The 26,943-nt window shown below is 44.3% G+C and overlaps 1 protein-coding gene across 2 annotated transcripts in view; it reads left to right on the top strand.

The window, feature by feature from the left end:
- LOC139691056 (midnolin-like) overlaps positions 1-26,943 on the top strand; it is a 93,741-nt gene that overhangs the window by 45,161 nt on the left and 21,637 nt on the right. The window contains exon 4 of one of the 2 annotated variants that reach the window (XM_071588786.1): positions 17,259-18,047. In XM_071588786.1, the coding sequence (XP_071444887.1) occupies positions 17,259-18,047 (789 nt within the window). Of the gene's footprint in view, positions 1-17,258; positions 18,078-26,943 lie in introns of both variants that reach the window. The other variant, XM_071588785.1, reaches the window with a different exon arrangement.

Raw genomic sequence — 26,943 nt, 5'->3', positions numbered from 1 at the left:
CCGGGAACGGCGGAAGGGGGGGGGGAGAGAGAGAGAGAGATGAGGGCGAACGAAGGCAGGCGCGCTGCCGACTGACGTGACGTGCGCTGGCCGCGGTTTTATGGCGTCCCCTCTCCCGTGGCCGAGTGGCTTTTCCACCTGGGACTCGCGGCTCCCGTCCCGGGGGTTTGCGAAAAGCCAGGGCTCTCTCTCGCTCCATCTCGATGCGCATTTGAATTTAATCCATTCGAGCAGCCAAGGCCATGTTTCAGGGGAGCCAGGTTAACTTAGTCGTCCACTCCTCTCCCTGCCCCTCCCCCCCGTAATTTTATGGGCCAAGAAAGAATGTTTTCATTTCATTTTACGCATCTAAAATAGTCGACAATCCGAAACTTGTCTTCGAGTTTTAATTAATGCTATCGACTTAAGTGGTGCCATTTCCTTCCTATCGGCTCGTTTGATTTACCCTCTCCCTTTATTTTACCCCGCTTTTCAAAAGTAATATCCCAGACTACTTGCCTTCGATCAGAGCATGCAGTGGGGTGTGGAAATATCGCGGAAACCGGCGCTCATAGGTGGCGAAGTAAAAATACATAGTCACGTCGATATTACATTCATGGTCGGTTTGCTTTGGGCCATCACCTTCAACCGCGCCCAGAGCTACGTCTAATGGTGTTGGATCCTAATTTTATAGTAAACATTTTGGATTGTTTGATGTGCGTAAGAGATGCATTTACTCAACCGATATTGGAATCGTGAATGGATATCGGAGTTGGCCATTATTGCTCTTTTCTATTACCCGGCGTTTCTCGCGTTTAATTATAAAAGTTCTTACACTATTTGTCTTGTGCGTTGTCTGCTGAACGTTTAGTCTTTTAACGTTACTTCAGTTTTTCTAGGAGTAATTTAGTGTTAAGTGGGTAGACTTTTCATTTTGTATTCTGGATCTGGGAGGAAGAAGCATGGAGTAGTCAAATAATGAGTTTGATCCATTTCGTGGACAATAAGTTTGTGGTACGTATTGTAATAGCAGTGGTAGAAATCTGTATGAAATTTTGAAACTGCGATCTCATGCGTAATCTATTTTTGTCTCAAACGAGGAATTGGTAATTAATACCTATTCGCGTCAATCAGCAACGGTGATTTTTTCCTCCGTTCGACTGATTTACCTGGAGGAAGGGGAAACATGCCGCCGTTGGATGCAAGTTAAAACTTCGTTCAAAATAGAATTATTTTCTATTGCCTGCTTTTGGTTGTATCGATGAGTATCGTCAATGCAGGTGTTTAATGACTATTCTGAATTTGTGATGACGAGATTTCTGAAATAACAGGTCTTCGGTGGCCTAGTAATTTGAAAAAACATTGTGTGCGCATCTATTCCCCCGTGTTGTGTCATGTTAAATATCTACCGTAATCTGGAGTAAATTTGACAAGCGTCACCTGACTTGTTTTATTTAACTCACGTTAACAGGAGGCTGTCTGAAATGAGGCCGTTGTCTCGTCTTTAAATGAGAACTTTCAGTTTTACTTCGAGCTCGTGACTTTCTCAATTTCTCCTGGTGGCTAACCAGTTAATGGCCAATTAACTCATATAAACACGCATAAATGCCGCGTGCGGACACTTGATACGTCCAAGTGCAATCATCAAGGGCACTTTTGAAATTTGGGGAGGCGAGAGGATTTCGCAGGAGCCATGGATGGGAGAGGAATTTTAGAGGAAGTAAAGCCAGGGGAAAGTTGAAATCCAATTGGACAAAGCAGGTCGAAACGAAGCAATGCTACTTTCGTCTGCTGCTTATTTGAATTTGCTTCCCCGGTTAGTTGGCAAATTCATCAAATTCTGTCGTCTAAAGGGTCGATAAATTCTACTGTTTTATTCGACGTTAATTATCATTTTGCTACATAGAGTATTGGAAAATGTAATCATTATTTTTTTCATCGACCTATCGTATTTTTTTCTTTTCTACGCTGTCCGGGCATTCGTACGTGGATCACCTTGGGCGATAATGTATATGGTAGGTGTCTCGTGTTTCCATGCGAGGGAATCGCCATTTATTTTACGAACTCGATAGCAAGCGTGTGAGCGAATGTAGGCATGGTTGTTGCTCCGATTTTGGTTGGAGCCAGCCGGCAGCTACGTCTTCCAACACGGTGCCGTTATACTAACCTGGGGAATCGCGTCGTGGTACGCCAACTAAAGCTCATACTTCATACAATTTCTGCAAGTAGGTCGAATCCGGGAGGGGAGTTGTTCTTTGCAACTGAATTAGGCTAACCAGTGCGGACAGGATTGTTGGAGTAGAAGCGGAAATGGGCCCCCGCGATGGGCTAGTGCGTCTCGTTGGTGGTGGAAAAATGACATTGTTTCCTCCACTTACGGGGTCTCTCATTGTCATTGATATATAGTATATTATGCATGTTGATGTTATGCCCTTTCCTCACATTGCCCCACTTCTCCGATAGAGAAGGTTCAAAGAAGCCTCGCCTCACTAAGACGCCAGTAGTTTTAGTTAGGCCTATTTTCGCCGTAATTTCGTTAAGACAGAGTAGGCGGGGGGTATCGAAATTAAGCGTATACCCGTAAATCACGAGGAGTGTGGTAATGCGATTTCTCGAGTGAGGTGTTCTACAACCCAGGCAAGGATTGTAAGACCTGGATTACTGTAACGCATGGGGGGGGGGGGGGGTCTTATAACTTGTGCGCCTCGTGGCGTCGCTGTCTGTGATTGATCGAACACATCAACCACAGTTGGACCGTATTTCCGGTCACGTTGCATCACATCCACCGTGTTCCATGGGTTTCATTATCCCCTCGTAGGTCTTCTGTCCCTTTCATTTGTTAGGCCATTCATCCATCGCCATTCTTTTCGAAGAAAAATAAGATTAATCAAAATGTTTCGGCGAAAGCTGGTTTATAATTTGGACGCCGAGTGTGCTGTCGGGTTTTGCGGAAAAGCATTCGTTGATAATGTAAATGGTCGGGGCGTCATTCTGCCTTTTATAAAATCAATTGAGTGTAGGGGAACAAGTTTTAATTGAAGTTATCACGGGGTACGTGGTTGCGCGTGTGACTAAAATGTGGATGAATAAATTCAATTAAATAAATAAACTTCAAACTTCGAACCATATCTAAAGTTTTTCTTTTGATGGGTGTGTGAGTATTGTGTACATTTATTATAAATTCAGCCTGAAACAAAAATTACTTTTTTGAAACTTTTTGTCTTATTGACCGAGTAGGAAAGTAAGTTAGATTTTTTCTCCTGGTGTAAATATTACGATATTCGGTTACCACGAATTATGTCGACGGTAACTTGGCACAGCATTAATCATAAGTCAAGCTGTTGTTTAACCTTCCTGCGTGGCTTTTGCATGAAAGGGAATGTATATCGAGAACATTGATCTGATCCTTGCCAACTCGTTATGAGTTTTCATTTAATATATTAATTTAGTTTATTTGTGTGTGAACCTAGGAAGCAAAGCGTCAGTATGTTGTTTCTTCTGCGACTATTGAATCCCGGTCACTTAAATATTTAGGGGGCTAAATGACATTCCCCAGGCAGCTTGCTCTACCCATTGTATTAAATTGTGATATTTCTCCTTAGTGAACGTTTCTTTGAGATCTCGAAACGTGTCACATAATTCTGTTTGTAGTCTGCAATCGAAACATTCGTCACTTTGGTTGCCCAAGACCGCTAATTCGTATCAATCCACTGGTAATTTTCAGAAACAAAACATTCCCGTCGAAGATCATTCTCCGGAATGATTAACCAATTCCTTTGGGTGTCAGTAGTCCATTAACTGTTGAGGGCCGCATCGCGAGGTGTTATCGTCGACTCGGAGAAATCGTCTTGAAAAGTGGTGGCCAACAGTGGTCGGAGGAATCGTCGGGGAAGGTGGTGCGTGACCCAGGGTCCATATGACAAAAGTCACGACAACCTCTTACAGGTGCTCCGAAATAAAAAAAATTACCGTTTCACCTAAAGTGTTTAAAAGGGATGTTATTTTATTAATGTGATTGGCAGCTATGTTACAAATCTCACTCTTGCAATGGTTATGCTGGTTTTACATTAAAGGTAGGTTATTGAAATATGCTCGTTATGTGGCATTGGAAAGTTAAATATATTTTCTTCCGTGAGATACCATAAGAACCTATTGGAATACGCCCATCAGTCATTGAAAATTTAGTAAGTTCGTATTAATGTCGATTAAAATAGAGATGGGCGTAGACCTTTCGGGACGGTGTTATAAGAGAGCAGCTGCCTTTGCTGAGTTTTTAGGAGTGAGTGGTTCGGCCCAGAAGGCGGAAGAGTTCTGTCGGTTTTTGCCTTCGGGGTTAAAAATACTTCAAATTCGATGAGCTCGTCAAGTGAAGTTATCGATTCGAAAAATATCTCGAAGAACTTTGCACCAAAAAGTCGTGTTCCCGAAGTAGGCTGCAGAAGAATTGTTTCTAATCGTGCTATCCGATTAGTATCGATAATCAATCGTTAAAAAATCAATTACGGGAATCGTCAAGTTCTTTCTCTACATCCTTGACTTATTTTGTTGCGACTGTGCGACTAGGGGAGTTTTCAGGCTGCCAGATACTTCCGGTCGGGCGCGTTAGGGGTGCAGTGTGTCGGCGAATGGCCGTTTCAAGAATCCGTACAATATCGATTCTGAGATGGTTTGAAATCATAATTTGAAAGAGCGGGAATTTTATTATTCAATTTTAGATGGTTTTAATTTCATTGCTTGAGGAGTAACCAGCCGTGCATTAATTTGTTTGAGACGACCTTCTGCGTACGAGATAAATACCAAGGGCTTCCTTCAGTGAGGACTGTGGGATTTCATTCGGCAGCCCCACATGCAGTGCGGGAAAGGTCGTTTCTGTAAGATTTCCGTCGGCAAGGCAATACTCCACGGTATTCTTCAGTACGTGAAATGACCGTAGGCATATCGATTTTTCGTATCCGGGCTGAGCATTGAGTCTGGGCGGCGTGCTTTGTCTTCCGCCACGCCATTATCCGCGATGTCCGGTCGGTAATTGCAAACACGAGTGGATAACGTCGGATGGGAGTGCCATAGGGGCTCGCACCGGGACGACGTCACGCCGTCATATGGCAGGAAAGTGGAGAGTTACGAAAGCGGCCGGGTGATGTCGGGAAAAGGACTTCTTTTTCGCTATCTGAAGATAATGCTTTCTATCGCCGTGAGCGCGTGGAGGCTCTCGCGCCTGGTTAGGAGGGAGGGAGGCGGAGGGTGATGTGGTCGGCGAGCTCGGGGTCGGCCGCTTGTGAAGAGTGTGGGTGGGAGTTTTTCCAGGAGTTGACGAAGCCGGCCCGCGAGTTTTTCGCAGAGCGTTGCGCCAGGGGAATTGTTTGTCGGCCGGTCGCGCGTGGCAACGTAGCTCTCCCCCCCCCCCCGCCTGCGGCGTTGGTTGTTCACTCCTTCGTTCTCTCTCCGGCCACGAAGCTGCGTGCAGAGGAACGGCGTGCACGAGGGTTTGGACTGGGGGGCTGACGGGCGGGTAGGTGGGCGAGGGAGGAGATGGTATTGGGCTGGCGGTGTCTGGCCGGTAGGGGACGCAAGGGAAGCCGTAGAGAGAGAGATCGAGAGCTGGGGGGGGGAGACGAAAGCGGGAGAGAGGGATGGGAGAGAGAGGAGGTACTGCGCTTGTGGGATCGATGGAGCGGGGCTGGGAACTGCTCCTCGCCTCTGGAGGTGCCCCGGGGGGCAGGAGCGCGGAGGGGACTCCGGGGGTCGGGAGGGGTGTGTGGCGGTGGGAGCTGGGACGAGGCGTCTGGGTCGGCCCGTGGAGGGGTAGGTGGGTATCGCACGAGGACCCGACTGACTGTTCGGGAGAGTTTTGTGTGCTAGTGTGTGTATGCGCGCGAGGTGGGGGGTGTGAAGGAGCTGGGGTGTTGCGAAGCCGCGGCATAATCCTCCCAACGGTCGATTTTTCTGTATTTAGTCCTCGTTATAATTACAAATAAGACGTGGATATGTTTATCTAGCGAATAAATGTGATCCAGTCTCCCGAGTGTGGATTTTTACTCCTTTGGCCGGTCCATTTCGCTTTGCGAGCCCCCCTCCCCGCAGTCTCCTACCCCTCCGACTTGTCCCCTGCTCGTCACACCCCCTACTCACTCTTCCGCCGAGCCCACACGCCTCCCCTCCCCCTGCTTTACCGTTCGCATTCGTCCGCCCTTCTCAGTTCTCAAAAGTTTTGCCCGGAGTCGATTTTAACGGGCTTAATTACTTACAGCTGTTGGTGACGGAAACGGATATGCTGGAGGGTGGGGGTGGGAAGGAAAGCATAGGAGAAGAGAAGAAAATGCTTTGGTCAGGATATATAATATCTCCATTCGTTATGACGTCATTCGACGATATTGGATAGCGTTATGCTTCCAATATCGTTCATGGTGTTCATTTTTTTTTCATTTTTATTTCTCTAATTTTTCTCCTATTGATTCGCTTTATCAATTCAAGGAGTATTATCGACCGAAAGTCGCTTCATAGCGTTTAGCCTTTGACCAATAGTATTGTTAACGGTCAGGTTTTGGAATGGTGTGGAGGTAGTTACTGCCCTTTGCGGGTATCATGCGTTAGTTCATTTTCGCCGTTGATTTTTCTTCTCAGCAGTAAATAAGAGACTGCAGACAATTTTTATAGACGGCTATGTATCGACCTAAAATGACTCGGTTGTCGACGGCTGGAGTACGAGCAGATTTCTCACGAATACGCCGCCCGACGTAGAGGGTAATTCAGATGTTTGGTAAAAAATTAGAATTACTTTGATTACTGTGGATTTACAGGTATGACATTGGTCATAATAATACCGGTTTCATGCATCCGCTCCTGATACCACCCTCTTCCGTCTGCTCTGTTTGTTTTAATATTATTCGTTCCGGTTATACCTTTACAATAAGCTGTTGAAATGTATGAAAAATAATTTTCTTTCTACGTGAAGTGTGTAAGAGCCTTGGGAATTTCTGTGATAACCTGAACTCTAAAAATATTAACCCGGAAGGATTTCATTCATTAACCTTGGTTTGGGAGAATCTATCAGAAAGGAAAATAGCCGTCAAATTGAATAGCGAAGTAAAATTGTCTCTGGCGTGACTTAACTAAATTCAAGCACATCATGCTTTAAATTTAAAAGGTTGGCCGCTCTCATTTTGGCGTTCTTGTAAGTTCATCCCTCACGGAGTCTAAAATTCACCGTAGGCTCTCCTCAGAGGCGTTCCTTGCCGTAATTGATCGGTCAGCTTTCAGATGATTTCCCGTTTCCGTCTTGAGCAAGTGTTGCTATTACATTTGACCTTGGTATTGTTAGGTAGTGTGCTCGTCATTTAATGGATTCGAATGAATGGGAAACTGATTCTACTACTGCATTATTGAGATAAAATACCATAAACACAGCAATCAACCCGAAGGTCGGTTTGGTAGGTGATGGTAGAGTTCACCCAGTACTGAGCCCGACAGCATGTGAAATTCACACATCAGAGGAGGGGGGCAGTTCTTTTCCTTGTACCGGTTATGGTTTCCCTGGAAGATCTTGTACCCGAAAAATCACATGGCTTGGGTAGAGCTGTGGGTGCCCAAAGAGGCTTGATCGAGAATCGAACCCGGGCCCTCCGGTCAGTAGTCTAACGCTGTGTCCCTGGACTACCATGACCCACATTATTTAGATGAAGATGGAAAAAAAAAATGCGAATTTCGAGGAAAATATTCATTGCGACCTGTTCGTTAAATGTACTTAAGTCTACGTTAAGTTTTAATTTGGTCCCCAAAATTGAGATTGCACAGTTGAATCTGAAATCGTTCATTTCATCTGTAAGATGTAAATTACGTATTACTTAAGCAGATTGGTAGCTAAGAGGAAAAAAGAGGGACTGTGGAGCAGCGAGATGTGCTATTAATTTGCAGCCCTGCACGAGTGTAACGCAGCAGGAAAATAAAATCATTGAACGTGGCCAGGATATTGACCTTTGCAACTCCCCCCCTTTTCAAGATTCATATTTATTCGGGGATGTGACTTGCATTTTGTATCGACTCAGAGGAAAATAACGTGCACGTTCGCACTTGCCCCTTTACTGGCATTCCCGATGAGTTGATGTATTTTAAATTCAACTCTTGGGAGTAGTGTGACGAAATTAGTGGCTAAAGTCGTCGAACTTAGTTGTTTGCTGACTTGGCGCCCGCTTTAAAATTTCGAAGCTCGTTTTATGCCGACTCGTCCGATCACAGTCCGGAACTGAAGCGGCCGAGCCCGTGGGAACCCAAAGAGAGTCGTCGATCGCAGAGTAATTTCTGCTATGGGTTCGTGAAAGCTTACACTGTGCGAATTTTACTTAGAAAAAAGTGCATAGTCAAACGGCAGTTAAGTGGCGATGTTAAAAAAAGGTTCGTCAAAACTTTGTTATGGAGTATGGTTTTGAACAGCTCGGAAACATGTTCGTTGAAGCCGGACGATAGGGGTAGAGTGGAGGTTTTTGAAATATGGACGTGAGGAAGGTTGGGGACAGTGAAATGGGCAGAAGAAAAAAAAACGAGGAAGTGCGATAGGCATGGCGGAGAAAGAGAGGGAAATACCGGGAAAAATCCTTAAGACGCCGCAAAGATGAATGCAGAACGTTATCATTGGCAATGGGATGGATGTTGATGACTGTGATAGAGAGGAGAAAGTTCGGCAAATATGGAAAGATTACGAATAGGGTATATGAATATTGGGCAAAGTTTAGGGAGGAGGATTTAGAACACCAATAAATACCAAAAACAGTAAAACAAGTATGCGAGACTTATTTGGGTGCCACGGTGTTCGAATATACTTTTTAGTCTTGAAGGAAGCTGCTGGTCTGCATCCGTTTCAAATGGTTTAATTTTAAAACAATTGGCAGTAGTAATCGTGCTTCAGTCCTGTTATTTTGCTCAGATATAAGTACACCACAAACTCAATCTAAATCTCGAGATAACGTGAATTGGATGGGCAATATTTGAGCTCACAGCCTTTACGTTCCGTGTTGAGTTCCGTAGGCATATCGTTTGTGAACCTTTCCGTCATTTCTTGAAATACTATATATAAATCTGTACGTCAGTCTTGTGCGAACCATACAACATCTCTTCGCGTTGAGTAATTAATTACTTGTTTATCGATCAATAAAGAATATAATTAGCCAACTTTAATGCGAAAACGAAACATAGATTTCTTCTCTTATTTTATGGCACTATGCACGTGGGGAAACGTATCCTATTTTAGATAGATAGTTAAGTACCCTACAATCCACCGCAAGGTTGTGCGGCAGGGGGTGAATATACCCGACTACTTTTGACCCGAATTGTTTTTACCCCTACCTCCGTCGGAAAATGTTATTCGGATCCCTTATTGTTTGACATCGATCGTTTAGATCAATGTTTCGAACGACCGTATCGTTTCCTTCGAATAATCCGATGTGTGTCTTGGTAACTATTGACTTTTTTGGCCAGCATTTTATGTGCAATATTTGGAAGGGTGTTTTTCAACGATCATACTGTGTGCTGTAGTTTAATTCTCTAAATTGCCCACGTTCAACCGTTAATATGTTTTTACAGAATGGTTTCTTGTGGAAGGGTGTGCCACAATCACGTATCTAACAGCTGTCTGTTTGACAAGGATATTTCCTCAGTACCTCGTTGACATCTGACACTCTAGAAAAAACTCTGTAGGTTTATTAGGGATTTTCTTAGAATATCTATTCGTGATATTTAAAAATTATTTCTCTCCTAATCTCCTGTAAATGCCGAAAGATGCCGTTACTTGTTCGACTGCATATTCTTCATATGTCCTTCGCATTCATGAATGTGATTATTCACGAGGTTCTTTAATGATGACCTTGCGAGGAGTTAAAGCCGTTATGACTAATTAATGGCCATATTAATTTTTCAGTCATTTTGGTTTGCTTGTTCAATCAAATACTTGAAGATGGTGTCGGTAATTTTGCTGTTACAGGATATTATTCCTTCCCTTCATCCCAGTATGGCATCATTTTCGTTCATCATCAATCATTTTGACATTATTTATACAAAACATTTAATAATTCCTGAGTATGAGTTACATTCTGCCAATGCCATTCTCAATTTTGGTAACGGAAGACGTCACTCTGACGCAAAATGATGCATTCAATACACGGCTCACAGTGCAATATTCGATTCCCGTCTCCTTGCATTAAAAACAGCAATGGGCGTATTCGCTTGCAAATAAGATTTTTAATCGTATCTGTGAGTGGCGATTACTGAAATTGAAAACAACTGCGTTACGACATATGTATGGAATGAAATTCAAACGTACACGCCTCGCTATGGACAAGCTGCGTGCCAACTATTGCCGAGCTAAGTTAAATATACGGAATGCGATGTGTAAACTCTCCTTCGGATGAGTATCAATAGCCATTGCTGAGTCGCCGGTACTAAAATGCGCCCGGTATCAGTAACGCTCGAACAGACGCCATTACAATCTCGTTCGTGTGGAGGAAGCACTCAAAGAATTTTCCTTTTCCTCCTCTGGCACCCACCATCCAGCCTGCCTACCTACCTCTGCTTCACTCCCTCCCCCTCTCTTGCGTGACCTTCTTCGATGCTCTCTCCCCCCGCCATCTCACGTCGAAGTCACCTCAATCGGCCCACCCGACCAACCTGCTTCGTCCTGGATGTCCCGATGCCTTGTTCGCATAGCCATCATTTTAAGATAAGAAATACTGATAACTCTACTGAAGTTATGGATGAGGTATGCCCAAAAAATGTTAAGTCTTAGCCAGTTATGCATCATCCTTGGCTCAATCGGTAGAAGACGTTGATTGGGTGAATATAAAAAGAATATAGAGTGCATACATCCGTTTACTACTAGTTCTATTTATTTTATTATATTTCTTGAAAAATGTTTTTGATAGTTTCCGATTCATCCAAAACGGTGCTGCTCGCAATCTTAAAAAGTGCCCCTCGCTCGTTTGGCAGGACAATACGAGTATGTATGAATGAACAGGTCAAGGATTCGCTATCGATTTCAATTTTATTTATTCAAATACATTCTCTGAAACTTCATCGGTGTTTTCGGCTTTTGCACCACATATGCTGCCTCTCATAACCGGTTGCATTCGTGGCTCAACCATGGTAGAAATTTTTACCCGGCGCTAACTAGCGTGCACGCATGACTTAGATGAGTGTATTGGTTGACACGTTTTGGGATGCAAGCATTGCGAACAATGCACGAACAAAGCGGGTCTGGGACAGCAGCCACCAGGCGTCATCCTCCTCCGTTGAGCCGTGGATTCTCCCGATCCACGCCATCCCCGTAAGCTCCCATGGATATGGCGAGCGGGCGGTGTGGGCCTCGCTCGCTCCTGCCTGATCCCACCCATTGCTGGCCCACGCGGTGCCCGGTGCCTTTCCCCCACCACTCCTCCCTCCATCCCCGGGGATCCTCTTCTCTATCTCCCCGCCGGCCCACCCCCTCTCACGCAAACTTCCCGAGTAGTCTGTCTCTCTCTCCCAGCTTCCCCATTCTGTCTCCCCTCGAACCTTTTTCGCCTTTCCGCCTTTTCGAAAACATTTCTCGGTCCGTCGTGTCCTTCGTGGGGGCTCATTTCACCCCCCCCCCATCCTTTACCCTCTCCCCTCCAGCCCCACAAGCCCCAGCCATCCTACCCTCCCGTACACCCCACCCCTCCACTCGTCTTTTTCCATTCCTTCGTCCTATCCACCAGATCCTTTCGCTATCCGTTCCCACGTTCCTCCGTCTCGCTCCACAGTTCTCTCTTCCTACTCATTCATCCTAAACACCTTGGCCTCCCCGTCCTCCCACCTGCTCGCTCGCTCTCTCCCTACCTACCTACCTACTCTCCACCTCCCCTCATCTTTTTTTCTTTCTCCCGTCTCTTTCTCGCTCTCTCTCTCTCGCCCGCCCTCTCGCTAGCCCTTCTCCCCTCCCTTGTCCAGTGCCCACCTTTTGTGCGCGTTTTCTCTTTTAGTGTTTCCTTTCGGTGGCAATCTTAGGCTTACGCCATAACGTTATTTCTAGCGCCCTGTTTCAGTTGCCCGTCGAGATTTGTCGGGAGTGCTTCGGTACTCGAAAATGGATGGCTTTTGATTCAGGTTTTATTTTCTGCGGCCGAGATGGCGGCAGTTACCCGGCGTATATTGTTCCGTTGAAAAATGTGCCTTTAATCGGTCCTCTTACTCTTGGCCTAGGTTTTTAATTCTGGATTGTAGAGGAGTTGTGTGGCGGGCTGGAGGGCGTTGCTTTGGCATTAAGTCTGTTCCTTTGTCATCTCGCTGTCGTGGGAACGATTGCCGATCACTTTAAACGGTTGGAGATGTTTCCCGCACTACTATCGGTATGAACATTCCTCAAATCATCCCTTATTAAATTTACTCCCGAAAAACAATCGTTGGTTCTTTCGTGATTTTCGCTCGTTTTCGGAGGTTATGAACTTGAAATAGTCTGTTAATAATACTTTTCTTTATTGAACCGATCTGACTAAGCTTTCGCAAGATTTCTCCATGCCTCATACCAAAATTTTAAAATATTCCTGGTCTCGTTATTTTTCGTCGAGTTTCGTAATAAAGATTTCGCCGTAATGGTCGAGTTATTCAATAAATTTATATATGTTCAGAGGAAACCTTCAATGATTTATTACCTTTATTACATTAAGTTGGGCTTCAAAGAAGTAAAATAAACAGAGGCTTTGAAATTGTGATAGTGATTAAATGCTGAATTGTTTTATGGTATTTATAAATTTAAATCTTTGTTGAATTTTCCACATATAATTACCATTATCATTACTTTGAAGTGAGCCCAATTACTGACAAATACATTCAATTATTCTGGGTGATATAGGTCGGGATATTTTTCATTTGATTTTTGTGTATTAAAGCATTCGTCATGCCCCATATTTCTCTCATGGGTGTGTATATTGTTTGCACTTATTTCGGTGTAGCCACAATTTCTCTCGGCGCATATGATTCATGTGCGATATAGTATTCGCATTAACTGCAATCTGTCTGAAGAAGCCGTGTGCATGCCGTCGTACTCGTCAAATGTGCAGCCCCTGGTCTTTAACCTGTGGTGGTATCTAAAAGGTTCCGGTCGTCAGTTTAGGCTATTCAAGTTCGAGGCTTTGGGAGAGGCAGTCATTGAGCAGGTGCTGCTGCCTTGGGCCCCTGGCAAGTTGACAGGTATAAAGGGGCGCTGAAGGAAGGAGGGGAATCCGTTCAATGCATTCCCCAGGTAGAATGTTCAGCCTGCTGGTAAAGGGAATGTGCTGCCCCCCCCCCCACTCCTGCCCCCGCTCTTCGGGGCCAGGGGGTATTTTTGATTTTGGGGACCCAAGCAGCATTCTCCAGGCCTGGCAGTTTCATTTTTTTGTGGCACTCGATTTATCAGTAATTCTATCAATCGCCATATTGTTGTTCTGGAATTAATTTTAAAATTAGACATTAGTTGTGTAAGCGAAGTGTAACTTCGTGTCCCAAGGCATCAGTGGCGCTAAAGAACCGCGGACGGCCCTGCAGCAGTGGGTATAAGTTAAGTAGTGGCATGATGTTTATGAGGAAGAGGTATTGAGTTTTGACAGAATCGGTTTCCGTGGTGGTAGGTTCCTCTCCCACGTCTTAAAAGTAGTCCCTTCGCTAAATCAAATAGCCAATATTTTTCCAAGATTCAATACGGAACGACACATTCAACCGGGCCGGTTTTTGTATAAGGTTTTATCGGAATTACGTTTTGCACATAATTCTCATTTAACGTGAAATATATCGATTCATGGAATTTAAATAATTTGACATTTCGATTCAGACCCGTGTATCGTACGTTATCTGTGATTTTTAATATTCTGATCTATAGCGGCGGTATATATATTGAAAGGGTAAATTACTTACACTATAGTCAGTGAAATCTTTCGCATATTTGGTTGTGCAAATCGGTAAGCATGGGAAAACATTTAGATTTTTGGCAGTAGAGAATTCAGAAAAATAAATGGTGCGTAACGAGTTTGTCGCCGAAAGCTCAGTAGTATTAACGAAAAAGTGACTACGCGGCAAAGCATGCAAGGAGTAACTCCTTGCATTGTGCATGCATTCCGTAAGCTTTCTTTTTTTTTGTCGGCTTATCCTTCTTGAATGGGTTAAGTATTCCATGTTCGAGGTGTACTGCTCGTTTGAAGCATCATCACAAAAATCACTCCCGGTATTTCTAGTACGTTTGAAACGTTAATGATATCGGGAGGGATCATCCGCGGAAATGATGGGAGCATTGGCTTGTTGCTTCTGTTCACAAATTTTGCGGCGTTGGGAGATTTTTTTTCACATGTCCGCCATTGCTATTTTTACGTTTGTGAGCCATTTTCGAAGGGCATTTAAATGGAAGTTTTGGGTGGGAGAGAAAAATAAACCAGCGGCATGCAATCTGTTCGTCTGAGCATCCTGCATAAATGACGCGTTGGCCAAGTATGCGTGGATAATGCGCGAGGTTTCCACTCAGACTCGCTTGGCTCTCTTTTCCGACTCCTTTTCCGAATCGAAAATAGAATTAGCCGAACCTCGTCCATCTATATTCGTCTCCCAAAAGCGGCATTTCGCACATTTCCCCTCCGTCGAGTTTCTTTCGGCATAGGTGCGCCTCCGCCAGACCTATTCTCACAAGTTGCAGAACTCTGGGAGTGCCCCTTGTGAGCAAGCGCCTCCCGGCGCACGTCCGTTTGGTTTGAGCCAAGTTTCCTAAATCTCTCTTCAAGCTACGAGATATAATTACGAAATATTATGAGTTGAAACGGTTCAGGTTGGAGCGTATGTCTTCATGTACATACAGGTACAACTGGCAAAATTCTCGTTTCATCTGAAATAGCGTGTCCGTTTTGACCTGTTAGTGATATTTTAAAATTTCTAGGGGTATACGTATTTATACGTATCGGAGATGTTCGCATTCTTAATGAGCAGTTGCATCGCAAAACAATGTATTCACGGACCGCTCTTTTAGTTCGAGCTAAACAAATTGAAATTTTTTAGGAACTCTCTGGTTGTATCTTTTTTATACTGGTAGAAGTTCCGTTAATTCCCCCCTTCCATTGCGCAATAATATAACTACTTTTCTCTCTTTATGTAACATTCAATGATATTTCTTGTTAAAAAGCATAGAAAAGTCGCATGAACAGCAATAAGATGTTCAAAATATCATAAATCGATGCTTTTCGGGATAGAGAGAAGGGTCAACTGTAGCTTGATTAGCTTACAGGTATAAGATATATTAGGCTTACAGGTAGCTCACCTGTATAAGTACATTGCCTTTTTGCTATTTTAAGCTGCCTTAATTTTTTCCCTGTTACCAAATATATGTATACTATATACTTTATGAGGGAGAAACATCCCCGGATGCGTGTTTCCACTTTTTACATATTTTAAATAAATCGGCGACTTGAAGGAATTCATTTTAGCGGGTAGATCGTGGTGACCCCATAGTGACTGGATGGGAGGAAGCAATCCAGTTCCCTTGTTTGAAGGGCTCTTGACGTTGATGTGAACCAAGGAGATTCTGTGGGCGAGTGACGAATGCTAGCGTCGTAAAGAATACCTTCCACTTCTGAAGAACTGCTCTAAACCATTTATTCGGATTCGGAGTTGAGCTATTTTAAATGACGCTCTTACTACTCGGAAACCTAGCCTAGTGGGAGGAAACCAGCCTCCCACGAAGTGTCTGCTTAAATCTGGGTTTCGAGGGAAGCCTTAAGATTCTTCGGGAATTGATCGTCCTTCGTTTGTACAGACCCTTCTATTTTTTCCTGTTCCTTGATTAAATTTTATTTCTATACCCTCGAGTGGGTCCCATGCACTGCGGTTATGTTACTGGAACGTAAAAGTTGTGCAAGTTTCATACTCTTCTCAGTAAATAAACTCTTACACGCGCATACATCTATTTGACAATTTTTCCCTGGCAATGAATTTTGTCATGGTATTTCACTCTTAGGTGAAGGAGATTATTTGACGCCGGAAAGATTTTACTCCCATTTTAACCAGTGATCTGCCTCTCCTGTTTCTTTTCGGAAGATGAAAACTTGCTGCGCAATTTGCTTTCATTGTATGAGTAACATCAGATTTTGAATCGCCGTTACAAATAATTCTGATCAGGTTATCAGGTTTTCTACCCAAGTCCGTACCACGGGGTTGAACCCATGTTGACTTCCTTCTCAGCTCCGCATTCCTTTACGTAAGCCGAAGATGTTTTTCCTACGTACATAATCCTAAGGTTTATGGCTTATTTATAGTAGAATCTCTCGTCTTTTGTAATATTATTAAATAAAACTGTGTAACTGCTCTGAAAATGCGCCGATTTTATTATGGTAACTAAGAACTTTTTGTGCGATTTTTCTTTCCTTGCATTCTTTTTTTTTAATGGGTGTTTAATTGATATTCGGTATTCAGGGAGCTCTCTACGGAGGGTATGGTAGAGTTGGATTTCAGGGTGGAAAGGTGAGAGAAATCGGACGCAACTGGGCACCGAGGCGGAACGGTGTACCGTTGTTCTTTTTCCCGCTTCTCTTTACTTCGGATTTTGAGACTAACCGCTGTGGCTGTGCATGGGAAGAGACGCTTGAGTTTTAAGTAAGACTGCGGAATAATACAGAATGCCGCCGTGAAAATTCTGCGGGAAAGTTTTTGGAATGTATTTAACCTTGGAAGTGCGTGAATTCCCGAACATGTACGTGTATTGCACCTTAAATCGAACTCACTTGCATATTAATTAGTCAAGAAGCAAGTATGCTGGTCCCTTTGAGCCTTCTATTATTAATTCCCGAGTTATTCAGTGAAATAGTTCCTTGGGGGTAAATTCCAGAATTTTTTAATGGAACATTTTCAGCCCCTGAATCCTGATCCTTAGTGTACTTATGCATTTAATTAAATTCTTAATTAGTTTATTTATGATTTATTAGTATAGCTTTTTATGGAAATGAAATATCTCTGTTGTAACGGGAATCTTTTGATAAGTAATTAGACTTAATATGATGGCATGGATTTGGAAATTGGCTAAATGAAAAGGGTTAATTGGAACTTCAAGCAAAGGTTATACCCTTTCTGCGTGAATGACATGGAATGTCATTCATAGAGAGACTCAAAATTCACTGATCGTGTACTTAGTTTGAATTACGAAGTGGAAAAGACGATCAAAAGCATTTGCGGCTGTCCAAGTACTTGTCTTACACTCCTATGCCGTCATGTTTTTCATTTCGTAGTGTTTCTTGTGCTCTGTTAATGCAAATTCTTTCCTCTTCCAGGTGAACGACTTTCTTTCCGGCAAGGCGCCCCTCAATCTCACCATGCGCCTAGGAGACCACATGATGCTCATCCAGCTCCAACTCTCCACCGTCACGCCATCCACGGCCTCCTCCTCCACCGCAACCCTCCCATCCTCCTCCCGGCGCTCCTCCGCCTCTTCCGCCTCCTCCAGGCTCATCTCTGCCGCCTCCTCCTCCCACCACCACTCGAGGTCTGGATCATCCACGCGGACCACGCCTCACCCCCCGCCGCACCCGCCGCCTAACCTCTCCTTCTCCCGGCCGCCTGCCGCCTCCTCCTCCACCGCCTCCTCTTCCTCCACCTCCACGCCCTCTTCCGCGCCTCCGGCTTCCTCGCCTGCGTCCACCCACCTCCACCACCCGCCGTCCTCGTCACCCTCCTCCGCCACCCTGTCCGCACCGCCCCTCCTGGGCGGGACCTGCGCCGGGCGTGGTTTGACCTCCGCCCACCACCCCTCTTCCTCCACCTCCTCAGCCTCCGTCTCCTCCACCGCCGCCTCCTCCGCCACGCCCTTGTGCCGCTGCGACGCCTCTCCGTCCGCCCACCCCCACTCAGTCACCTGTCCCCTCTCATCCGTCTCGTCCAATTCCGCCTCCTCCAGCTCATCGTCGCAGTCGCCCGCCGTCCAGGCGCACGCGACGGCGGCAGCGACCCCCGCGAACTCCGCCGCCAACGCCTCTACAGCTCCGAAGCCGACCCTAGATACACGCGCCCTCGCGGAAGCCAGCCGCAACCTCACGCAGACCCTGAAGCAGCTCTCGTCTGAGGTACTCACTTCACGCAGTGATGTGACGGAGGTGAGCCCGTTGAGAAAACGATGGCCCCGTGCATTACGGCTCCCTAACAGGATACATTACGATCTAAGTTTATGATTTGTGTTCAGAATTGGGAATAAATACCATTGTGTATTTTTTCCTAAACGTTTTTGCATTGAATAAAATGGATGTAAACTGATGTATGTAGTAATGGATTGAAGGATTTTGAGTATCGAATCGTCGTTGGAAAATATGAAAAACAGTTGTTTCAACTCGAATGGCGTAAACCAATGATCTTAGGACCATTCAAATGAAAAAACCTCTAGCAAGGACGCACGAGTGCCCTTAATATGCAGCGTAATAAAGTTTTGTAACCAATACTCCTGTGTCTTGTATTTCGATACGGTGGAGATACGTCGATATAAAGGAAAACTTAAAAATAAGTAGCATACAGGGTGCGTTCCAAAGGTAATACAATTAAATTTCCCGCGCCGCTCCTATTCGTCGGAGTGGGATTGAACCATTTGGAGTAGATGGGGAGAACGCTCAGCTTTGCCGCGAAACTGGTCTCGGTGCTCTCCAAGCTGTGGAAGCGGCAGGACATTAGTTATCTCCTTGGCGCGCTATCCTATTGCCTCTGCGCGCCGACCGTGTCACGAAAGGCCGAGCGGAAATTTCAAGTGAACTTCTGCAGCGTATTGAAAGTGAACCTGATTACTTGGACAACGTCATCGCTTGTGAAACAACCTGGGTTTTTAATACGATCCAGAAACAAAACGCCAAAGCTCCAAGTAGCGCACCAGTCGCCCAAAGCCAAAAAGGCAAGAATGAGCAAATCAAAACCGAAAACAATGCTCATTGTCTTTTTCGGCAGTAAAGGGGTGGTCCATAAGGAGTTTGTTCCTCAAGGACCGACAGTTAACGCTGCATACTACGAGGATGTGCTGTAAAGACGCCGAAAAATGGTCATCAGGACGAGAAAAGACATCTCCGCTACCTGGCAACTCCACCACGACAACGCGCCTTCCCACAACGCGCTACGAGTCCGCTAGTTCCTGGCCAAACACCACGTCCTAACGCTGCCCAACCCCCCACATAGTCCTGACGCCTCCCCAGCTGACTTCTGTATGAGATCTTTTTGTGGAGACGGATGTTGAAAACCATTAGTTGGAGAGATTAGAAAAGAAATGAGTTTTTGAGAGAACTTCAGGAAAAAGAACTTTTAGGGACACACAGAACGAGGAAAACGAACTGGATGGGGTACGTGTTAAGAGGAAACGGTTTGCTAAAGAACGTTATTGAAGGTGTGGTTGAAGAAGAATAGGGAGGAGAATGTCAGGAAAAATGTGGCCATAGAGACGAAAGTGGCAAATGCTTGCTGAGCCTGATTAAGATGATGACCTATAATGATGAGCCACTACGATATTACTATCAATTGAAGAAAGGAATATGTAATTATTTAATATATACGTGTAATCACTTCCTTGAGATCGCGTACTCAGCAGTCAACAAGTTCATTCCCGGTAAATTTATAAAAGATAACACGAAACCTAGATGCTACGACGCGGTTGTTAGAATGACAATGCGACGTCAAAGGCTATGCCTCGGCAAAATAAAAAATATTCGGAATGATATCTTTAGCGACAAAATGATTGAGATCACTTATGATAACAAGATATCTAGGGCGAATGCCAAGAAGAAATTTCGGAAGCGTTAAGCTAATTCAAAAGGAAAATGTTAGCGGAAAATTCTAAAGAGAATCGGCAAGCATATTGGTCGTACGTCAGAGAGGTTCAGGGAAATAAGTCAACTGTTACTTCACTCAAAAATGGCGAAAGGGTAACCAGAAGTTTGGAAAAGGCCTAACATATTTAATTAAAAATAGCAATTTTCCACAAAAAATATTTTTGTGGAAAATTGCTATTTTTAATTAATTATGATATTCCACCATATCACGCCTGAAACGTCTCTTTTTATTCCTAACATATTTAATTCCTTCTTTCAAGGCGTCTTCGCCAATGTCTCAGAATGCCTCCGATAGCTTACCAAATAGTGCCGGTCAACCGATAACCAAAATTGAAATGTATAGTGGAATAGAATGTTTGCTGAAAATATTTGCTTTGATAAATTTCCCGCGCCCGATGAAATACCCGCTCGCGTACTCAAGGCTCTAGCCTCGGAAATTGCGCCGTTTCTAGAAATAATATTCAAGAGGTCGCTGGTAGATAACAAGGTTCCCAGAGATAGCTAAATGGCTAACGTAACAACAATATTTAAAAACAGAGGCATGGAGGAAACGAGCAAATACAGACCTAAAAATCCATTTCGTGGCTAGTTATGTAACGTGTAGTTGCTAGTTCGATCGTGAGACACCTCGATAATCAGGAGTTATTAATCAAAAATCGGCGCGGTTTCCGAAAAGGTAGATCCTGGGAGAGAACTTGCGCTTTTTGTTCATGATAGTCTTGCTTCGGGAGAGAGCAATTTTCCAGTGGAAACTATTTTTCTAGATTTTAAGAAAGTATTCGACAAAGTATCCCAGAGTAAACTACTCGCAAAGCTAGAAGCATGTGGCATACATAAAAATCTCCGGGGCTGGATTAAAGACTTTTCAATGATGGGTACAATTAGTAGTGATAGATTGAGTTAGCTCAGAGGCAGCAGAAGTTTTTTGAGGTGTTCCCCAGGGAAGTGTTATAGGATCTTTTCTATTCCTACTTCACGTTAACGACATTGACTCCGTAGTCCTCAGTAAGATACGTTTATTTGCCAACGATGCAGAGGTTTACCGTGATATCTATGATCCTGAGGACGCAGCAAGCACATGTGACCCTCATGAAGTTGGATTGATTGTCGAATTGGATCGCGTACGGCGTAGAGGAGCTAGATTTGTAAAAATTTGTAATAATATACTTAGTAGCGTATCGAAAATAATTAAGGAGCTAGGCTGGGAATCACTCCCGGAGCGAAGGTTAAATTACAGATTGAAGCCCTTGCATAAATTGGAAGTACGTCTCTTTAGCAATGATGTTGAAAATGTACTATTATCCCCATCGTACTTCAGTGTGAGAGATCATGTCAGTAAAATTAGAGAGATAAAGTGTAGAACAGATGGATTTAAGATGTCATTTTTTCCACGAACGATAGGGATCATAATAATATTGCTCGACCGCGGTAGTGTCATATTCGGGTCAAAATTAGTCTGGTGTATAGTCAGCCCCTGCCACACACCCTAGCGGTGGCTTGCAGGTTACTAAAAATCAAATATCAATACATATTGTTGGGGTGAAATAAGCATGATCGTGATGTTTCTTTCTTAAGTATCCGCGTATCCGAGTGTACTACTTGTTCCAGAAGAGGTGGCGAAGAAATATAGTAGCATGAAATTCTTTACACGAAAAAGTAAAGCATTTGCGATAATATGTGCTTATGAAAGTTTGGTGAGGCAGAACCGCATGGGCTTAGAGTGATTTAGGCATGGGGAAACGATAGCGGGTAATTGTTCCGAATAAGTTCTTGAGTTGAGTATTTCTGCTTTGATGGCTCCTGAACTACTTTGGTGGATAATACTCAATGTAGAGAATAAGAGGGTTTTTTTCCGGGATGAAATTAGTTAATACGTCCGTGCAATTAATGGGAAATTACCCTTTTAATTTGCAAAATTCCAATATTTCCAGTAGCCGTTGGAAACATGATGCATTAAAGTATGTGTTGAATTCTACCGAAGTTCCAAGAATTGATATTTTGGTATGGCGCATTGGTGTGAACGTGTGTTTGTCGACATTGGTAGGTCTTAAATCGTACAGAGAGAGAGTTGATTGCGAGATGCACAATAAATTGTCACCACCGACGTTATCAGTTGTCTTGCCCTAAAAAAGTGCAGGCAATTATCATCTTACGATGAAATACCTGCACCGGAAATAAACCTGGTATATAGAGCATACACGCTTTAGCAGGTTTCTCGTTCGACTTAGGATATTCGTTGGTCACGTTGTCTACACCCAATTTTCTCCAGAATATGAACGTTTACGAGTACTTTTGTCGTAGTATGAAAATTTCAGGCGAGAGTGTTGGAAACATATGTCTGTGCTTAAAAGTGCGAAAGGTGGTCTTTACTTCTGGTCGTGGATGAGCAGCAGCCGAACGCAATCATATTACATTCAAATAAGCCAATAGAAGTTTGCCGTGAAATCCTACGTACGAGGAAAACATTTTAGCGTAATTAAATATTGGTTCAGTGGTCGTTAAATTCTTGGGTCAAGGATGAGGGGACTTAATCGCAGTCATTGGGTTGAAAACTGTGAGCACTGGTCAGCTTTCGCCTCTTCTCCTCAGGCTTTTGGTCGTCCAGAGGGGGCAAATGTGTAGCATGCGTGCAATTTATGTGCAGCATCTGCTCAGGATTCTCTTTCAAAAAGGAGACGTCTTGACCCATGAACTGACCCTCGTGAGATCCTCCTGGATAAAAACGTCACCGGATAGCCTGTTTTTTGGGCAATTATTCGTGAGAATTGCATTACATGACAGATGGTCAATGAAGTATGATACAACAGTTTAATTAAAAATTGGCGATTTTCTACAAAATAAGTATAATAAATGTAATAAGTATATTATTTTGTGGAAAATTACCAATTTTTAATTAATCTTGATATTCCAAAACGTCTCTTTATGATACAACAGTGTAAATCAAGGGGTAGAATATGTGATAGGATTCAGCATGTTATCGCCTGTTTACCATCTGAAATTTTCTCCGCCATTGCCTTTTAATGATCATCACTTCAGGAATTCGGGGCGCGAAAGTGCTTCTTCCTGGGGTAACATCTCCAACGTATGTACGCTGGTGCGAAAGTGCTTCTTCCTGGGGTAACATCTCCAACGTATGTACGCTGGTGATAATTTCAGTTGTTGCTTTAAGATATGAATACTAATGTAAAGGACATGCTTTGATGAGGAATAATAACCTTTGCTCGTTTTAATGGGTGCGGGAACTTCTCACGTGGAAAACGTTATTTTAGTAACCTTTGTGAGAGCTGCCATTATCGTCCCGATGAATCTTTCGTTGGCGACGATTTGTACCGACGCCCTATTTACGTGGCAGTTATTTTTTGGTTCCTTCATTTTTCAGAAATCGAACCATTCGAGTAGTCCCATTTCATAATTGTGGACAGAGTAAACCTTAAACAAGAGAAAGCGTCCAAGTATCCCAGGTCCTCTTTGGTCGTTAAAAGGCGAACATGGATGCATAATGGAAGCGAAGAGTGTGGCGCAGGCATGTTGTCTTTCAAACCCCGTTTCCCGTGGGGTGATGTTAGGGAGAGCGCGAAAATGCTTTCATATGAGTAGAAAACGTAATAAAAAGACCCTGTTCGCCGTTTTCTCCATCAGACTGTTTGAATAATGTCCGTGTGATCCTCCTCAATAAGTTTCGGTTATGTCTCCGTCATTCGATATATGGATTGTCACATATCCCTCCTTCCAAGTGAGATTGTTTTTCTTCAGGCATGTGCGCGAGTTTCTGAGGTCCTAAAGCGGCCAAGGACGCGCTCAGCTTCGAAAGAGGGCGCCGACGGCTTCTATTTTCTTTCTGGTCTCATGAATTTCGAAACCTTAAACTTTCTGTAAAATACACTATTTTATTTATTTATTTTTAAATATCCTGCAAGTCATCGCCAGGGTGTGGGGCAGGGGGCGAAAACACACCAGAATATTTTTACCTGAACATGTCCCTACCGCGGTCGAACAATGTAATTATGATCCCCTATCGTTCGTCGAAAGAATGACATCTTAAATCCATCTACTCTATAATAATGTAATCATACCATATGATAATGTACGAATGAAATTTGACATGAGTACAAGTAAGTGTAAATCTTTAAACGGGCGCGGTTGTGTAAATGCATTTTTAGGGTAGACTAATTTCGGGCAAAACTTCGTTTCGGTTAGCATCTGTTTTCCAAATTGGTTGTGTTTGGAGTGTGTGGGTATAGATAATGTGGATTTACAAAAGATATGCTGATAATGAGCTTGCCCGAACAGGAAGAGAGGGAAGCGGATGGTGCCATCACCATTTCAACTGAGATGTCCACGGTTCCCAATCGATGGCCATTTCCGACGGGCAACACTTATCTGGGTCGGGAAAACCTTAGGAACACGTACTTGGCCTCACCCTGGACAACGCATGCACTGATATGTCGCGGTCTATCCTGGCGTGTCACTTTATGGGAATGAGAGCAGGAAATTGTAGACGAAAAGGATGAATGTGGCATATTCCTTAGAAGTAGTTAGCAAGAAGCTTCCGCCCTACACCCGTATCGGGTTTATTGGCGTAGGGTTGGTCCAGGTCGATAGTCGACTTCATCGAATTGATCTTGAAATGCCGAAGACATTCAACAGGCATACATGCAGTGTATTTTTTTTCAAATTTCAAAAAGGGTCCTGAACGGCGTGCAATTTTTTGTCTCTGACTCAAATTTCATGTATATTTTTTGACTTGAACTCCTTGCCTAATAAGATAGCGAAACTGCGTATAGTAGTTAAAATTTTTTCCACGCTTAAAATAATCAACAATGTCAATTGACTTTCATGTCTCGAAGACCCTAGGAGAGTATATGGCGACACCAGCTTCCTTAGAATCGTCGAGGGAATACGTGTACACACCGCGTGGGCCCTCGAAATGGTTCGTAGATTTTGAAAGTCCCATACGTTGAACTCGAAAATCGGCCCCCGTAGAACCCATTTTGCATATATGCTGATGAATACATATCGAGAATTTAGGAAGAGGTAAAAGTCAATCGACTACCGAGGGGGCAGAATACAAATGCACTCCCAGCGCGTTGCTCGATACGCAATGCGCGAATGCCCTCGCTGCAGCGAGAACGGCGTCTTTGCCCGCGAGCGAGCTTGCGGACCCCGCGTCGGGCGTTGACCGAGGGGGAGGAGCAATCGGCTGGTCCCCGGAGGTAGGAGGGGGACTGTGGAGGCAGGGAAATGTAGAGGGGACTTTGCGACAGCGACCCGAGCCGCGCGACTGAATCGGCCGCTCCGTGCGAGGCTGCGGTGGAAATCCCTGCTGCGGTGGAAATCCCTGCCTCGTAGCTGCTGATTGTCTGTCGTCGCTTTTTTTTAACTCTCCCCCTCCGCCCCCTCCATCAAATCCCGGTGAGGCGGACGCCTTTCCCCCTCCTCTCCCCGGAGTCACTTCTCCCGTGTCAGCTGTTGTGAAGGCGTTGGGGATGAGGGGCGGGCGGGCGGACGGTGCGGGAAGGGGAAGTCTCGCTGGTGTTACCCAGTCGCTCGCTTCAAAGGTCGAAAGCGGCGTCCACATCGTCGGCGCAGTCATTTCAAGAGTTGCGCGGATTCCCACCCCTCCCCTCGGCCGTGCCTCGCGTGCAGCTCGTTCGATGTCGGGGAAAATGTTTTGGAGGTTCTCTTCGAAGGAATTTTTAATATATTCGGTACCGGCAATCTCCTGGGTGGGAAATTTCGTTCGGGTGACTCACCCTGAGGCCATCGAGTAATCGACTCGAGTTTTTGTGCGTTTCCACGTAAGTGTGTAGGTTGATCGTTTCGAGGGCTACGCCTCGTATTTCGTGAGCGCTTTCGCTTCCCGTTTGATCATATGTAAGTTCCCTATTAATATGCTTTTGGAAACTGGCAGTACTTGCACCGTCGTATAACAGTATTTGGCGGTTATTTATCCATCTTCTTTATATCGCAGTGGCATTCGAGAACATTCGTTTGTCTGGCGCAGCGTATCCACCCCGCCCGCGTCATGAATGACTCCGTGCAACCTCTCCCCACGCTTCCTCCCACCAACTTTCTCGCCCCTACACCAACCATTTCCAAGTCTTCGGAGAGACGACAAGATGGTTCCAGGTAGTACGGGACGAAACGCGGTCTAAGTTTTCTCGGCATAGGGGGTGGCCCCCAGTCGCGAGTTTTAGGTGTTTGTTTCGTGAATATAACTTCACTTGAGAAATGTTGGAAAATGTTAACTCATTACGGAAGTAAGCAGGAAACCCGTTGCGGATATATTGCGGCATTAAAAAACACGGATAAGCATCTGTGTATGAGGTGTTCCCAGCGGCTTCAGTAGAGCTAGGTAACCTTACGTAAGAACAAAGGTTGACTTTTCATTCATGGGTGACTGCCAAGAGCGCATCGGCGCTTCGAATAGGTGTCAAGGAAATATTTTGTCCTTAAAAACAGAAAAAAATAAGCTGCTTATCTTGATGACTCGGATTGCGTGTAGTTTTCCGATGGATTTTTATCTCAACCAAACATACCAGAATCTTTAACTAGGACGCACGTTCTGTGATCATTCGAATCGTAGCTCCACATTTTCATTTTAGGTCTGGAAATTGTGGGGATTTTTTTGGAATAGTTCCTAGGTACGAGGAGGACCGTGTTCAACGATATTAGGGCACTTTTAACTTCTAATTAGTGTGTGTAATAGACCACCTGGGTAACGCATGACTAGTAAAAGTTTAAGAATGCATACGTCACTTCCTTGGCTCAGTGTGCAGAGGTATTTTTATTTGAAAAAGTACCGTCCGTCCGTTCGATTTCCCCTAGGGGAACACCGAATGCCGTGATACCTCTGCTCATTCATTTGAAACTTTTTGAGCCGAGTGCGATCAATATTTATACACGCATTGCGGGTAAGTTTAACTTGTGGATTCAGAAACCGTCGAGGATACGATTCAATTTATTTTGGATCAAAAGTTTTGGTTCGTTCCCTCCTCCCTTACCCCTCCCCATGTTGAAATGACTCCTTCGTCGGGGCTAATGGGGTATGTGGGTTTGCAGGTTTAAACTTCCGAAGCGAAAGCAAGTATCTCGTTTAATTAATTAACTGAAAAGACAAACGGGCAATATTTAGGTAACTTTTATTGATATTGATAGAAAT

The sequence above is a fragment of the Hetaerina americana genome, unplaced genomic scaffold (assembly GCF_022747635.1).
Source record: "Hetaerina americana unplaced genomic scaffold, ioHetAmer1.1.p SCAF_3, whole genome shotgun sequence".
Classification (NCBI taxonomy): domain Eukaryota; kingdom Metazoa; phylum Arthropoda; class Insecta; order Odonata; family Calopterygidae; genus Hetaerina; species Hetaerina americana.
The sequence above is the reverse complement of the archived record's forward strand: the minus strand, read 5'-3'. Positions and strand labels throughout refer to the sequence as shown.